Raw genomic sequence first — 17,488 nt, forward strand, 5'->3', positions numbered from 1 at the left:
CAAAGATAAAATCTTGATGTGTGAAGTTGGACAGCGATAACTTAGACAACTTGATGGTGATGTCAGCAAGTGCACAAGGATAGAGGTTGCACATGTGAAAAGTTGTAAAAACTATGAGCCAACAGTGATTTGTAATTGTGAATAGATGTAAATTTTTGTAATATCTTAATGAGGTCCTATTATAATTAATTGGGAAAGTCTCAGGGCGGACTTAAGGAATTATTTGGAGGTTATGGTATAAAGTAAGGTTATTTTCCTTGTAGTAAAAAGTGTGATTGATGTTTGTAGTGCGAATTGTGCAAGTAATATGTGAAGTTGGTAAATGCATGTAAGCAATCCGAGAGATTAGTTGGATGCAAGATTGGTGATATGGTATTGAGATCAGAAGAGGATAAGTTTGGTCGAGTAGACAGTGGAGCTGAAGATCATTCCATTTTTATTATTTAGCAAGGAATAATATAGAGATTAGTTAGACAATGAGTTCGATGGTCTTGCCCCTGGAGCTGTTTGGATAGTGGGTCCATCTACCTTCTACAACTCCTAATAGGTTTGGAATCTCCTAATAGGGATTCAAAGTCTCCTAATAGGGAGTGATATGTACTAAATGTATTTCACTGGCTCCTAACAAAGTCCATCCTCTTACAAGTAACATTTATATTAGTACATCATTTTGTGGTACCATCCCCACTGGGGTTTTTCCTCTGATCAAGGGTTTCCCTAGTTAACATATATGGTGTTATTGTGTATGTATATCTTCCCGTGGTTGTTGATTCTATTATTCACATTCTTAAGAATTATCTTGGTGGACTTTACTTTCTAACAAGGGGATATCTACAAAATCACTAAAATAAAAGATTCTACTAAATGTCATACATTATCATATTTTAGAATGAAAATAATAACATTTATTTTTTGCTCAAAAGAAATACCTTGCACTAAATATTTTGGATAAATTTATTAGGGTTATATAGGTAAAGATGTTATTACTCATCGTCATTAAATTGTCATCTCCAACAACAACAATTAGAAAGTAATATAAGGTTGAGGTAATTTATAGAAAACACAAAACACATACAAATGTAAAAAAACAATAATACATAGAATATTAAAAAAAACACAAAATTTATAATCTTGAAATCAATGTCAAATTGAAAGAGACATGCGTAAACAAGGGTTGTGTCCAACTCGAGTCCTTGCCTATAGTGGGGTAAGAAGAGTGGTTGCATAATAACTTGTTGTAGCTGTGAGAATTCCCTTGCTAACAATATTGTTTTTGGTACAAGAGATTATAACCATGCATTAATGGTAGTGCATTTGACATTGGATTTGAACCCTAATATAAAACAAAAACAATAGTATCTAATGGTCTATCTCTCTCTAGGGCATCTGTGTATGGTCTATAGAAATCCTCTATTTTGGACACAAAGGCTATTCCATGTAGTAATTAGTATCCTCTAGTGCCTACTCTAGGATAACTTCTCCAATCGAAACGTGGTTGATCTGTCACATGTCTAATTGAGTAATTACCCCTTTGTGATCTATAGATTAAAGGTTGATGTATTAAAGTGCCACCACTTTTTAAGTGTTACCATCATACCATTGTGCCTGTCCCTATTTTCAATACCCTTTCCTGTGTCTCCCATTTCTCATTCTCATCAGAAGCCTTATGCTTCAAAGCACAATCTGGATGAAGATCAAAATCACATTTTTTTTGCAATAGAAAGACCAAAGCATTCCCTCCTTCCTTGCACCCATCACAAATATAAGATATCCTCAAAATCAAATTCAGAGAATGTTCATGTAGCTCATGCTTGATTTCCTTTGGATATTTCTCCCTTACTTCTTTGACTTCTTTTTGCAGTTCACCGGTAAAGGGTTAAGCTTTCATCCCATAAAGAGAAACAATGTTTCTAGTATCTTTTGTCATAGTTTTTCCATCGGGGCCAACTATGACCAAAGATGAAATTCCTTCAATTCAGAAGTAACAACTTAGATACTTTTTCACTCTGTCTCCAAATGGAGGATCTAGCCACGACATGCTTGCATGGTACTCTTCAAAGGCTTCTTGGTCTCTGTCCCTAGAGAGGAAAAAAATCTAAAAGGCTTGTCCATTTTTGTTGAGCTTGTTGTATACTTGTGCAAGGTTCGGTGTGAATGCTCAACATGGTGGGCACCAATGAGTAGAAAAATATAAACCAACAGTCTTGCCTATGAGCTCAAAAATGGGTACTTGCAGAAGAATCATGATCAAGATAGTCATCTTATGGTTTTTCTTAAGTAAAAGGATTTGTTATAAGCTATTGCTCCAAATGGGCATTGCAATAACCTAATTCCAACAAATATGAATTGGTTGTTTTGCTAATCTACTGTTGATGGATGTGGAGGTAGTTGATCACATATATGGAAATTTTGGAAGAAAGAAGCAGATCCTGCCAATAGGCTAAAATATTTTGGAGAAGAAAAGTGGAATATCGAAGCGGACTCAAAGCGTTGGAAGGGAAAAATGGAGTTTGGAAGGAGACTTGAAATGATGAAGGAAAGTGAAAATATTGGAATGTAAATATTTAAAGACAATTGTATCCAGAGTCCAAATTCCTCATTCCAGAGACATTTTAGAAACATAGTAATTATTGCTAAAACAATAGATTTGGTGCCTTTCAGTGGTTGGACCTATAATATTATTATGTTATTCATGACATGGTCTTCTAATACTCTTCAAATGATTTCTCATCTTTATCTTGAGAGATAAAAATGATCTCAAAATCCCCATTCTCTACTAAATCCCTTCCATGGAGGACACCACTTGGCAAAAAAAATAAAAACCCACTGTTTCCCTTCCCGCTCCTCTATTTTAACCCTAAAATATTTGAAATGACCATGTCTGAATGATAATTCACCACAAGTTAATATCAAAGAATCTAATGCTAATACCCAAAGAATTTTTTTGTGAGAACTTTATGCTAAATTGTTAATCTAAACTATTAGGATCACAACTTGTGATGTATCTGAGAATAGGACAAAATGATATGCTCACTACTTTTAATCTAAGAACTAAATGCACTTACTAGAAGATTAAATCTCTAGAACATGGTTGACTGATATGCAATAGCAAACTTTAATCAAGTAGCAAATTCAATCTTAAAGAACACAAAGCTACATTCTCATAAACCGTTGATAGATACAACTATCTTAATTTCAAGAAAAGATGCAGAACACAGACAAAAAACTAACAAAAAACTTGAAATGGACAAATCCGACATAACTCTCTCTCTATAGAGAAAAACTAGAATGATCAAGCAAATGGAATGAAGGGCATATTGCAATAGAATAATAGGGCAAAACCAAGCATACATGCAAATAGCCATGGGAAGCCTCCCATGAGTGACACATCTTTTGCTCCTGTCACATGTCTTTCTGTTCAGGCCTATTTTCTTAAGACTTTCTGAGATGAGAGAATGAAAAAGATTAACTTAAGAAAAGCCAATGTCAGCTATCAAACTTTATGCAACCTTCATGCAACATCACACATTTCGAACACCTTCCAAAAATTTTCCTAATTTTTTAGCAGAGAAATTAAAAAGACTGCCTGGAATAAAGCCCATAAGCAATGGCAAAAAAGAAAGTGTAAATAAAAAAAATCATTTTAATAGAAAATTTTCTAAAGACCATAGGTTAAAGGAAGAATGCACATTGTCCAAGAAACCAACTAATGTGAAAAATGCTACCGAAATTTTTCTCCTGCCTTACCCTAACAACCAAAAAAGCATTAGATAAATTCTAAATTATTATTGACAAATTGATTCCTAAATCTACAACACTTATTTAATTCATTTTATTTCCGTAAATAATTTTAATTTTTCATTCTATCCTAATTCTATATCGTAATGCTTATTATTATTGTTTATTGTTTAATTCATCATAGGGGGTTTTTATGCGAGGTTTAATCGAAGTGATCCATTTTTGGCTGATGGGGAAACTAGATTTAATCGTAAAAGAATGCCGTCCAAACCCTAGAAACACACATGGTAGCCATATTTATAGCGTCGGCGTTCAGCATTCTGCGTTCTGCCTTTTATGTGGTTTTTGTAAAATAGGAGAGCGGCAAGGAGTCCTAGCTTGTTTTCAGCACAGTAGGAGCAATGGTAATCTCATGGACGCCTCATCTATCTTGTTTTCTATGTATTGAACACTGCGGTGGAAAATACCGTCTCTGACTCCTCTTCTTAGGAATTTTTTATTTTTCTTATTTTTAGGGTTTAAGACTTTATGGCGGTGAAAAACTGTTGGATTTTGGTTTCCTTCTTTTTTGTATGTCGTTTTAAGTCGTGACTGCCGAGCACATTTAAACACCTGGAGTAATGTGCTGTTTGATATAATAAATTAAGATTTGGGAGCCTCTACGCGATTTTACTCACAGATTTACATAAACTTAGATATCGAGTTTTTCATTACGGCAGAAATTTATACGCTACAATATCCTCCAGTGTCATGACGCGCTCATTTTGGGTGCTCAGCATCTTTATTTTGATTTGTTGTAGATAATTTGCAATTTTGGAGGTATCTGGATAATCCTTCAAGTTACCGCGGCAATACTGCATGCCTTGTTAAGCCTCAAAATAGAACTTATGATAGATTTTGAGGCTCCCTTGGTGCTTAATGCTTTTGAACGGTGTTTCTGCTAATAAAATGAGAACTACTCATTTACGCTTAAACTGTGTCGTGATTTCCTAGTATACAGTCATACTAGCATGATTTATCACGGAATGAAATTGCTACAATAAATTCAGAATTTAGGATTTCTACTTCACATGGTGATATATGTGACTATTTTAACCAGTCCCTTCGTCCATGACTCATACTGCACATTAACCTTCACGGGAGAGCCAGATTAGGATCTTCAAGATTAGAAGCGTGGTTTGAAGGTAGGATACATTGGACGCTTGTATTTTCTATTGCATTGAGATCATCAGCGAAGCTATGCTGCAAACACATTGCTGGGAGGATTAACTATAATGGTGTGGCAAGGAATTTCTTTCTAAAATGATGCATGTAACATGATACACACGGATCTTCATGTTACATATGTAGTATGATATAGGGAGGCTCTCATCCTCCTTTCTATCTCCCTGTGTCCCTCATTGCGGATAGAGTAGCACCTTTCCACTACGTCTAACCCTATATTTTAACACATCTTAATTGTTCATTTTTTGTTTGGAAATACCTTACTATAAATAGCTCACTTTCGAAGTGAGACCTAACCAATAATTAGGCAGGGGTAAAGTGAGCCAAATCAGTTTTCTTTATGTGAACATAGTCACTAGATGAGAGGGAAGTGAGGTTTTTTTCTTTAAATCTCGCTCTAGTATGCGACAGGTACCCTATACTTACAACTCCTATGCACTATAATTGTGTAAGGCACAGAAAGGAGAGAGGAGTCTTATGGACAGTTGTATAATTTAAGCAGCATTTGGGGGATTTGACCATCTAAATGAACTAGAAGATAGCAAAGTTGCAAAAACCTATTTTATTGGGTATGTAACCTGGAGTTTTCAGTACGGTTCTGTTTCTAACCGTGATTGTGGTTTGGGTCAATCAAGCCGGGAATTGCTTAGGGGTGGGATAATCTGTGTAGGTTCATACTTAATGGATCCGAATGAATCAGGCTGAATTGGTACAACCAGTTTGCGTCAATCAGGCTTTGGAATTGCTGAGAGATCAGTATTGAGTTCATACTGAATGAATTTGAGAGAATCCTGGATAAGATATTGTGATGTTGGGTGATTAACTTTCCAAAGAAAGTGGTTTTATGTGTTTTTTAATGAATGTAGTCTATTTTTGGCTCACATCTACAAGTTCAACACCAGACGGTGAAATGTGTAGGTGGGGCTTTATCATCAACGGGGGAAATAAAATATCTTGCACGGATGTGTGTTGTCCAATGAAAGCTAATGAATATGTTTGTAAAAGTGAGGAAATTATGGATGTGCTATTTTCGAAATGCAACTGACATCATTGCAATTGTTAAATCCACCTGTTATTGTCACAGTCAAATCAGACTTTTTAGTATTATTAACTGTCCTCCTTGTAGGTTTGGCACAAGGAATAAACACAAAAATAGAGGGATCCAAATGTGTTATAGTTCTTCCCATTTGCACATATATTTGCTGTTGCTATGAAAATAGATATCACGGTAAGTTTTTTTTTAATCCCTATATTATTGCTGTTTGATGTTTTGATTATTCTTTTTGATAGGCAAAGATCCGAAGGCTTGATTAATTATTATTAGTTGTTGAAATTAGTTATTATTATGTGTTAAGCTTGAGTAGGCTCGAATCCAAGACCTCCCACATGAGAGGCTCACATGTTATCATTGTGTTGTAGGCTCTTGCCTGGATTGGTGTTTTGATTATTAAATACTAGCCATGAATATATTTTAGTGTCAGTTACAAGTTTTAATTAATGAAATTTTATAGTAAAATTTGTTAATTTGAATGTATGCTATGTGATTATTTCTATTTTTTGGGTAAAATATCTACATATTTATGGTTTTCATATATATATTTTGAGTTTTGATTGAACTCAAATGAAACGCATCCCAATTTTTTTCCCTTCTTGATCCTCAAACCCAACTCACAAATTTGAACTACGGTCCAAGCTGGAACTGGCATCATACAAACAAATATTAAATTATATGGGTGGGGGAATGAGAAATAGTGACATTTAATGTTAGACAATAAAATCACATCATACAAACAAATATTAAATTATACAGGTTGGGGGAATGAGATATAGTGACACTTAATGTTAGACAATAAAATCACATCGTATTGAGATACCTACCATCAGGTACAAGAGCTTACTATATAGTTTGTACCTTAGCAATCTTCACTCAATTAAGTTGTGAGGAATAAACAGTTGTCTTTATCATAGCCAAAAAATCTGCGGACTTAACATGGACATGGACAAACTCACAAGTCCATGAGGGCTCGTTTGGTTGCTGGAATATGATACGAGAATTGGCATTTGGAAACCTTGATTTGGGATTCTAGAACTTGAAATCCAGATTACTGTTTTGAGGATTTGATTTGGGACCATTTGGTTCACCAAGAATTTATTACAAGAATACACATTTTCACCATTTGGTTGCACATTTCTGGAATTGGATGAGGCATTGCCATGCCAAAACTCACAATGACAGACAAATTAAACCAAAAGAAAACGAAAAAATCAGAGGAAAACAATCTACAAACTGCCCTGTTAGTGAAGCAAATGGCCATTGCGATAGCTAGGGTTCGAACTCGCAACCAAAACCTTGGCAAAATGCACAAAGGCAGGGTCAGCGCAAGAAAGAAGCCGTAAAAATTGGTGAATCTGCATTCAACACAAAAGTACCACCATTCTATAGGAGTTTGGTCAGCCAAAGAAGAAATAATGGGCTGGGTAAGCAGTGCATATGCCTTTGTGCAGCTCCTCACAAGTAAAAACAGTGGCACCGTAACGAACAAAAAAAGAAGGGCCTCGTATTCAAAGCGAAATCTATTAAACCCTAGCAAAATGGAGAGCAAAATGCAACCATACCTTTGTAGAGACGTTGAGAAACCAAAGAAAATGGAGAGTAGAACGTTTGGCAGAGAAAAAATGGATCTGCAAACAACAACGTGAGAAACCAGAGAAAATGGAGCAAAACATTTGCAGAGATAAAATGGAGTGCAAACGAATATAATTTGGTAGACAAAAAGTTTGAGTGCCAAAAAAAATTAGGTCTGCCGGACTTTTAAAAAGTTTCTTTTGTATTAATTTGCAATGCTCATTTTTCCCAAAATTGGAATTAAAACGGGTATTTGAGCAATACCAACTATTTGGAAGGAAGACCGAATCCTCGAATTGGGGGATAAATGAGGATACGGAATTCTAATTTTCTCGTATTCCAATTCTCATTTCGTTGACCCAAACAGTGGATTACGATATTTTTAGAATTCACAATTCTAATTCTTGTTGATATCCACGAACCAAACGGGCCCTGAGTGATCTGAGTTCATTCACCATGATCTCCAGAGTTGAGTCTGGGAGAGTTAGTGGATTGGACTATGGAGTTTTTTTTGAAGGACTCAGACTTTGGACTTGGGAGTCCTTGAATAAGATTCATGGCCTTTGCTGCGAATGCCCAGCCAAGGTTAAAACATAAAAGAATCACTTCTTATCACCCAAAACAGTTCTGTATGGTTATTAATTGCCTTTTTTTTAGCAAAACTGTGTTTGTTCTTTTGCTGAGTCCATGATGAGTCCTTATCTGAGTGTTTTCTGAGTCCAAGGTGAATATTTTGGTCTGCCGAGTCTGGAGTTTTCCAACTATGGTCTTTATTATGCCAATCAAAGCTCTTGCCAACTGAAATTTTTGAAAGGACAGCATTTTTTTCATAGATAAGGGTCCTTATGTAACCATGTATTAGTGAGAGAAAAATCATGTCAATAAATGCAAATCCATTGTTATTGTATTTGACATTTTCTGTACCTCTTTCAGCAGCATACCACCTTGCATGTATGTGTGCAAATGGGAGTCAAACATTAAAAACCATCCAAAGATCATGAAACAAAATCAATTTATGAACTTTTAGAAAATATCATCAATAAAACAATTTTTTTTTCAAAAAAATTAATTGAAGTCTACATTATTTAAAAAAAATGTAATTTGTAGAAATACTTTTGAAATAGCCAGTGCAGTGGGTGAAGAGCACAGTAATCACTAGGTAACAGCTTGCTTTTGATTTTCTTTTTCCTTACATGGGCAAAGCAAAGATGGTGAATTTTTCTCAAGCTGAGTTTACCCAGGTACTGAATCCAACCACCTCTACCAGCAGGTATTGGGAAGGCTTCTCAGAATATGATGATGCTTTCACAGTGATAGGTGATAGGCAACTGCTAATAAGTAGGTGTTGGGAAGGCTTCTCAGAATGTAATGATGCTTTCACAATGATAGGTGATAGGTGACTGCTAATAAGTAGGTGTTGGGAAGGCTTCTCGGAATATAGTGAAATAAGTATGATGCTATAAGGCTAAGATACTGAGGTGTCTGGTTTTTGGGCGGATGCAGGGGTGCTGATGCGCAGATGCTTTTGGAGGAAGCACATTCCCTGCCTGAGGATACATGCAGGATTCTTGGGAAAGCAGCCAGAGAGAATCAGGATAGCATCTGGGCGAATCTGCAGAGCATCGGGCTTGTTTGAGTGTCCAGTCACTTAAGTGACTTAATAAAACATGTGTTTAATTGTTTTTTAAATTATATTTTTTCTCCTTTTTGCCCCAAAACCATAAAATGGCCCTAATATAGGCCATTCGTTGCTCATTTCTTTGCAGACATAAATTATAGTATATATATATATATATAGATAGACGCACTTATAATCCTCAAAAAAAAAAAATTCCCCGCATTATATATATAGATAGATGCACTTAAAATCCTCAAAAAAAAAATCCCCGCATCCCTGCATCAGAACCAGCATCGGTAACTTAGCTATAAGACATTGATTGCTCTGGCATCTAACCTCTGACAGAGGCCAAATCTGGAGTGACTTGAACTTAAGTCCTTCCACTTGCTGCTGAAGTGCTCTATTGAGCTATTAGGCAGCCTTCTATGGCCAGCCTATAATTGATCTGGTGTGGATTGCTTCGAGTGAATCTTCTTAGGCTACACCGGAGGTGCTTGGCCCTCCTAACCTTGCCTGACTCTGATACAATGTTGAACTTTCACAGACCACCAGCTGGGATTCGAACAACTGATCATCAGTCCAGCAGTTGCTTGTTTCCAATATACACAGAGGACATTACCTGTCCCATCCAGATAGTTTTAGAGGTGTTCCATCTCAAGACAGACTTTCTACACGTGCACTTATCTTATGCATTAAGCAAGATATGAGAGAACTGTGTTGGTGATAGAAAATTGGAAATCAAAAGCTTCATTCTTTCTAAAATTAAATTTGTGTGTACCCAGGAGATTTGACAAATTTGATTATGTTACACACTGTGCGGAATTTACTGGTAAATCTATCCAACAATAGAACATGTTGAGAAACATAAAATTTGTTCAATGCTGCTAGTTTGATAGCTTGTGGTGCAAAGAATGTGGGGAAATTGGCATCTGTCTGACCCTTTAAATAGTTGGGATGCCTTGGCAGAAAAAGCACCAAAGAAAATGAGCTCATGGAAGCTTGATAAGTCTTTCCATATTTTCATGAAGTGAAATCTGTTCATTGGAGGACTTGATTCAAGGTCTAAACAAATGATTTTAAAAGATTCTATATACTCCCGAAATCTGTTCCCTGCATATATTGAATGACATGTATGGCAAATGCTTACAAGCCTGTTGATTTCATGTGGAATTGGAAGCTTCCGAGTGGGAATTGACTTGGGTGTAATCTTTATATAGTTTGAATTTTATATACTCTTTGCCATCAAGAAGAAAGCTTTATGTACTAATGACATATATGGTGTAGTTTTCTTCTGAGTGGAAATTGACTTGGTTGTAATCTTTTTCTTTATATTAAGCAAACAAATTGAACCAAATAAGGGGTATTAATAATATACTTTTATCTTCACAAGTTTGCATCATTCATATTCACAGTTAGATTGGTGTTCAAGGAATGTGTACAGTGAACTGCAGCTTCTGTTTAAATTCCCAATTAAGTGTTTATTATTGTTGCTGCCATAATTAGAATGGTGCTTGAATATTTTATGGTTAACTGCTTAATCTGTTAGAATTCGAAACTAAATTATTACTAGTTGTGTTCACAGTTTGAAGAGAGTGTACTGTGCTTAGATTAGTATTGACTTCTGTATACTAAACAGTTCTAAACTATTAAATCACCAGTTCTTGAGTTTCCCATCAGAACATTAATTGAAAGAGTGCACACTACTGAGATTAGTAATGAATCTCCACATTTAACTTTTGCTTTAACATGACTAGTTCATGCTCGTGTTTTTCAAGGTATTAATACTTCTTTGACCTTGTATTATGCTAATCTGCTGATAGGTGAATGTTCCAAAAACTAAGAAAACTTTCTGCAAAAACAAAGCATGCAGAAAGCACACTTTGCACAAGGTTACTCAGTACAAGAAAGGCAAGGACAGTCTTGCAGCCCAGGGTGAGTCTTTCCTTTTGTATTATCTAGATATAAAAGCCAAAGTTTTTCTGTTTTTATTTTTGCTTTTTTGTTTTATTTTGGGGTAAGACAGCGAAATTAGATCACTGGTTTTATTTCATTTTTTCAGGAAAACGTCGGTATGATCGAAAACAATCAGGCTATGGAGGCCAAACAAAACCTGTCTTTCACAAGAAAGTAAGCAGAACTTTATGACTACTAATATGATTTGCCTTTATAATATTATGATCTTCTAATGGTGGACTGTTCGACATATAAAGCCCTTAGATTAGTAAATTCATGATTCTGTTATTTTGCTAATGTTGTAGGCAAAAACAACAAAGAAGATTGTGTTGAGGTTGCAATGCCAGTCTTGCAAACATGTCTCACAGCATCCAATCAAGGTAAGTTGCTATGAGATTTTCTTTTTCAGTCTCAAATTGGTGTTTGATGGCAAAAAGTATATAAAGTTAAAACTACATTATTTTTACACATGAGTACATGCCTTTATCATATCTTTTTGTTTTGCAGCGATGCAAACACTTTGAGATTGGTGGAGATAAGAAGGGGAAGGGAACATCCCTCTTCTAGATGAGAGGTTATTTCTGCATTTGATTGAGCTGTTTACACTGTTTGTATCTGATACAAAAGCTTTTTGGAGTGTAGTAGTGAGTTACATGGAAGCAATCTATTGAAGATACTATTTAATTTTTAGTGAATTACATGGAAGCAATCTATTAAAGATGACTATTTAATTTTTAGTGAGTTACATGTGAGTAATGTTTTGATGCCAATTAAAAAACTTAGAATTTATTTGCTTATGAGTTGTTTGGTTTGTCACTCTGATTAAAGTTCCTTTTTCTGTATGGTAACTGAGGGCTTGTGCATTTTGTGAGAGGTCTTCTTGTGGAAGTTGAAATTGGCAGTTGGCATATTCAATGTTTGAGTCAAACCGATAAAAACGAACATTTATCTTCCCTTGGACTAGTAATCCATTAATGACATAAAAAATTGCTTCTTCAGATTTTAACTCCACCTTCCACAGTGATCTGGTGAAAAATCGCTATTGATTTGGCTCAGACTATTTTTTCAGGCCATTGTGTCCTTACTTTAGACAATAGACTTGGTTGCACTTAATCTGAGAATTCAACTATCAATAATTCTAATAATCCATGTTCTTGTTTTAACCATACTTTTCAGTGCACTCCAAACTACTGTAAATTAGCTTGCATGTGGCTTGGATTCACCACTTTCAATTATAAAACACGTTGACTTGAAAAAGCCACATTTTGCATTATCAAAACATTTTCTTATAACCGAGCTTGAGCAAGGCGGGCGCGTAGTGATCATAAACAATTGTGGTGAATTCTACCGTTGAATTTGCTAGTCTCATTGAGAATATAAGGAGTTGAGGACAGATTAATTTTGTTTGTTGTATCGATTTCGAGCTATGGTAAGTTGGAGACTTTTAGATTACTGGATTGCCAAAAACTTAAGGAAAGAACTTTAAGCTGTTCATGTAAACGTTTCAGATCAGACTTTGTGAACATTTATATCTAAAACTATTATCATCGTGGCAGTTAATTATCTCTATTTTGTATTGCATCCATTACAAGGAAGTAGTGCTATTATGTTCGCTGCAAACAAGGAGTCTAAGTCTTTCTACCAAGTTTTTCTCTACACATACATTCCTATTCTTTTTCATTTTTTTTAATAAGTTATTTTCCATCCTTTCTTGTTTTTTGGTTTTTGGTGTCTTCTTATCAGCTTTACCCAAAAATCATAACATTTTTCCAATGATAGATTATTTACTTTTTAGATAAAATATACACAATTCAATCTTTAACACACTCTGGCATTATTTTATTGATTTTAAAACTTGTGCCAGAAGCATCTTAATTAAATCTTTCATCGAAGTAATTGGCTCAATCACATCACAATACATATTTAGTTTAAATGATTTTAGTTGGCCACGACTAGTATTTTCCCATTTCTTTAAATTCCTTCCTGATCCATGTTTCACCATTGAACGAGTCAATTCATGGTTGAGAGCGACTGTGTAAGCTGGTCTTGTAGTTGATTGACTGAGTAAATTGGTGTTAGTACCTTTCCGCTATGCCACTTTACCTGACGGAGATTGTAGTCTTTACTGATAGTAACATCGGTATGTTTGATTGTTTTTTCAAGGTCGAAGGGATTGTCAATTAAAGGCATTATGAGGCAAATGCTTGACAATTTTATATATGCCTTCAAGTTCATTCGATGAAACAATTGTCGACTATTATTGGTGACGACAAATAATCTTTTATTATTTAAGATGTCATAAAAACCACTGATAACAAATGAATCCACTAAATAGATTTTTGAACAAAAATGCATAGTAATAGGAACTCAAGTTGGTTATGTAATAAAAAATGTTTTTAAATCTTAAATTAGTCATTTTGCAATCACCGAAATGACCCCAATCTATACTAGTTAAAATTTACCAGAATATCTAAAAAAGAAGAAAAAAGAAGGCATTGACAGCTTGACAAAATTATAGTGATACAGGACTTAAGTTTTTAAGGTTTATTTGTGTGAGATATTGAACCTCATTGGCATAAGCTTGGCTATTTTCTTGAGATCTAAAAAAAGAGAGAATATTTGGATGGATATGAAGATTCTCAAAGCGGTGTTATGGAGAAAATGTTTTCAACCTCGGTCATGCTCTTACAATTTCTCTCTAGGAAACAATTCTAGCAGGCAGGTTGCTACAGTTGGCATGCAGAGATGATGTAATGAGCTTTCCCTGTTTTCTAAATATATTGATTGGGCTGAGGGTCCAAATGCTAGCTTATGTTTATTTGATTGCCAAGTTTAAAGCTCAATAGGAGTTAAATTCTCCAAGGGACCAAAAGTTAGCTTATGCTTATTTGATTCCCAAGCTCAAAGCTCAACAGGAGGGTAATTATCTAGTGGAATTCATCTATCAGATTCCAAAGGTGGGTGATTTCTGTCAGTGCACAGTTGTAAAGGAATCACCTAACTTTGCAAATGGTGAAACCCCAATAGTCTCTCATCTGGATACTTGGTAAGATGGGTTGCCCTAAAGTGTTCAGCCTTAGCTTGAGTCATGTAATTCATTCGATAGATAAATTTCTTTAGTGAGGACCACCCCCTGAACAATACAAACAACCATCAACAACCCCAAACCGACCAATGAACCCTTTTTATAGTTACAATTACAATCAAAATTGGCATTTATAGACATGCTGCATAGGTTTGTTGGGTTTTCAAATAGGTTGGCCGTTGTCATTAAAAAAAATGGGACAATTAGTGATGACTTGCTCTTCATTCTCACCGCGAGACCACCAAATTTCACATTGGTTATACAATAACTTAAAAACACAAAAAGTTAAATACACAAACTTAAGTGGAATAAAGCCTTGCAAAAATGCATTGATTCAGGCCTCTGAAGAAGGCCTGTGTACGGATAAACTCTTGCAATCTTGTCTTATCTTCTGCCTTCCAACTCGATCAATCTATTATTTCTTCAATATCCTCATCAATGATTTTGACCATTACCAACAATTTAAGGGTGTAGCATCCCTTACTACCATCACAAAATCCTTTGTTCTTGAATTGCTCTTCAAAGCACCACACAAAGGACATCTTCAAAGTGCCACACAAAGGACATGCACTGTCCTAGGTATCTTCTCCAATATGCATTGTCACTCAAATCTATCCCAATGTTCGGGATTGAAGCTTCCAGAATGTTCATTCACTCCGTGTAGAGCCTTAGTTTCACCATGTCCCAGGCATCTTCCCCAAGCCGCTTTGTCACTCAAATTTATCCCAATGTCTAAGATTGAAGCTTCTAGAATTTTCATCCGTTTCTCATAGAGCCTCAAGAGGAACTAGTTTCACCATCATAAACCTCACAATGTTCTTACCTCCTCAAAGTTGTAGAGCCCATGTTATGATCATTGAATATATCTCTAGGTTTGTCTCGTGGCAGTTTTCCACTTTGTAAAACATCTCTACCAATAGGGTGTCAATGGTCATGGTGAGCTTGTGATGTACAAAATTAAACTTTTTGTCCATTCTCACTTTGTTGTGAACATGAAAGGGATGTTGTTGAAGGCAGGTAAAGGTGAAGGCCGATTCCATCATTGTTCAAACCCAAAACAAACACTTCAATGGATTCTCTTTATTGTTTGCAATAATGTTTTGAAGTTGAAGGCACACACCTCAACCATTTATCATATGATTGTTGATGAGAATGACAAGCAATGAAAACTTGTCTAATTTAACTTTCTACACACGATCTCCATCACATCAGAGTTGTTGCCTGCATGAGGAAGGAATGGTGGTAGTCAAATTGAGCGTGAGAATAAATATTGGAATTAATTGAGATTTTATTCCTTAAATATCATATATTGGAAATCTGCAAGAACAACTTCTAACATGTTTAGCCTTAATGCATAGTCTAACATGATGTTAACCTCTTTATTTCCTTGTTTTCTGACATGTGATAATTTAAAGTTTGCAAGAGATGCTAATTCGTTATTGATTTGGACTATGTGGTTTTGTAGGTGCCATTCCTCCATGTCACCTTTTGATGATGACATTTATAATAATTCGAGTCATCTTCCACATGCAATTTCCTAGCCCCTAACTTCTTGGATGCTTGATTGCCAAAAGAGCGACTTCAACTTCTGTCACATTATTTATGCCATCCACAAAAGATGGTAGCCAAATTGAGCATGAGAATAAGTGTTGGAATTAATTGAGATTTCATTACTCAAATCTCATATATTGGAAATCCACAAGAACAACTTCGAACATGTTTAGGCTTAATGCCAAGTGGAACATGATTTCAACCTCTTTATTTCCTTGTTTTATGATGTGTGATAGTTTAAAGTCCACATGAGATGCTAATTCATTATTGATCTGGACTATGTCACCTTCTACATGCAATTTCCTAGTACCTAACTTCTTGGATGCTTTGATTGTAAAGAGAGCAGCTTTAGCTTCTGCCACACTATTTATACCATCCAAAATTTCATGCCCAAAAAATTAGGGCCAAACTACAATAACAATTGTTTTAAGAAAGGTTACAACTAAGTTGTCTACACACTAAAATTGAAAGGGTTGCGGATAGGTTAATGGTAAATGGATGTTTACAAGTTTTCAAGGTTGCTGAGAAGGAGATGTGTTTAGGGTTGAGGTTTTTCGTTAGCATCTTTGATCTAGGTGTTGAGGTATTCGTTAGAGGGTTCGTTTTTGTCTACAAGTTTTAAACATATTATTGAATTCAATTTAACATTTCATAAGGCACAAGTCTTTTGTGGAGACCTACTTTATAGGTTTGATACGCTATACCATCATTGCTACATGAACATGCTATAAAAGGTTTATAGGATTTGTTTATCTTCCAACGATATAGTTATACATTAGGTTGAATTTGCATAATCACGGTTTCACATTAATTTCTTGAGTTTAAGGTCTTAGCACAAGATAATGTGAAAAAAGGTACTATCGCTCAGAACCATAAAATCAATTCAACTAAGACACAAATAAACTAGTGATATTTTTTAAAATTTCGGCTCCTGTGCCTGCTTCTGACTTGGCTGCTCTTGTTGGGGCTCATTCGACTGTCTCTTCTGCCCTTTGTCCTCTAGTTGTTGTTGGGGATTCTTCTCCCGTTGCATCTAGGGTTGCTATGGGGAGATCTGCTATTTCCTATGTGGATGTGGCCGCGTTTGAGGCGGGTATTGGTGCTCCTGTTCTGAAGTTTGGGCCCTGTTCGGCCGTGCCCTCTGTTAGTTGTTCAGTGGTGCCTGTTTCTGTAAGTAAATCACGTGTGCTTCATCTAGATTCAGATATTGTTGATGAGGTTTTTACATGTGTGGAAGATTACTCTTTCATTGTCGCTATTTTTAGGTTTAGGGGTTTTGGCCCTCTCTTTCAGCTTTTCATGCTTGGATCTCCAAATTCTGGGAACCAATAAGTTCAGATTCAGCTCAGATTTACCCTGTGGCAAGGGGTTTTTTTTATTGTGAAATTTGCTAATGCTAATGATAGAAATTCCATCCTGGGCTGTGGCTTCTCTTGGGAGGAAAGGTTCTCCTTGATGGCTAAACTTTGGAATCCGACTTTTAATCCAAATACTGAAACCTTTAATAAGATTCCTCTTTGGGTTCAGCTACTGAACCTTCCCCTTCACTTTTGGGTGAATTCACTCTTGGAGGTTGTGGGATAGGCCCTTGGGGATTTCTTGATGGTTGATTGAACTTCCTCCAATATCTATAGGACGATGTATGCCCGCATCCTTGTGGAGATAGATGTCTCCAAGGGGCTTCTGGAAAAGA

The 17,488-nt window shown here is 35.7% G+C and overlaps 1 protein-coding gene, 1 long non-coding RNA gene and 1 pseudogene across 2 annotated transcripts; 2 read left to right on the plus strand and 1 right to left on the minus strand.

The window, feature by feature from the left end:
* Positions 1-1,591: 1,591 nt before the first annotated feature.
* LOC149559609 (putative nucleoredoxin 1-2 pseudogene) lies at positions 1,592-2,260 on the minus strand (annotated as a pseudogene).
* Positions 2,261-4,007: 1,747 nt separating this feature from the next.
* On the plus strand, positions 4,008-16,005 carry LOC149559610 (large ribosomal subunit protein eL42). The gene is made up of 6 exons (XM_089833461.1): positions 4,008-4,142; positions 11,027-11,138; positions 11,266-11,333; positions 11,465-11,539; positions 11,667-11,733; positions 15,710-16,005. Exons 1-5 carry the CDS (start codon positions 4,140-4,142, stop codon positions 11,724-11,726), a joined length of 318 nt encoding a protein of 105 aa, XP_089689587.1. The 5' UTR covers positions 4,008-4,139; the 3' UTR covers positions 11,727-11,733; positions 15,710-16,005.
* LOC149559611 (uncharacterized) lies at positions 8,654-9,382 on the plus strand. The gene is made up of 2 exons (XR_016365217.1): positions 8,654-8,926; positions 9,092-9,382. It is a non-coding gene; the product is annotated as an uncharacterized LOC149559611 (long non-coding RNA).
* Positions 16,006-17,488: the final 1,483 nt, after the last annotated feature.

This window comes from Cupressus sempervirens, chromosome 5 (genome assembly GCF_028749045.1).
Source record: "Cupressus sempervirens isolate cs-2001-9-10 chromosome 5, ASM2874904v1, whole genome shotgun sequence".
Taxonomy (NCBI): Eukaryota; Viridiplantae; Streptophyta; class Pinopsida; order Cupressales; family Cupressaceae; genus Cupressus; species Cupressus sempervirens.

Bases quoted from the DNA above. Each gene is read 5' to 3' on its own strand.
- LOC149559610 (XM_089833461.1), top strand. The intron at 11,334-11,464 runs GTAAGCAGAACT...CTAATGTTGTAG, and splicing joins AACCTGTCTTTCACAAGAAA to GCAAAAACAACAAAGAAGAT. The intron at 11,540-11,666 runs GTAAGTTGCTAT...TTTGTTTTGCAG, and splicing joins TCTCACAGCATCCAATCAAG to CGATGCAAACACTTTGAGAT.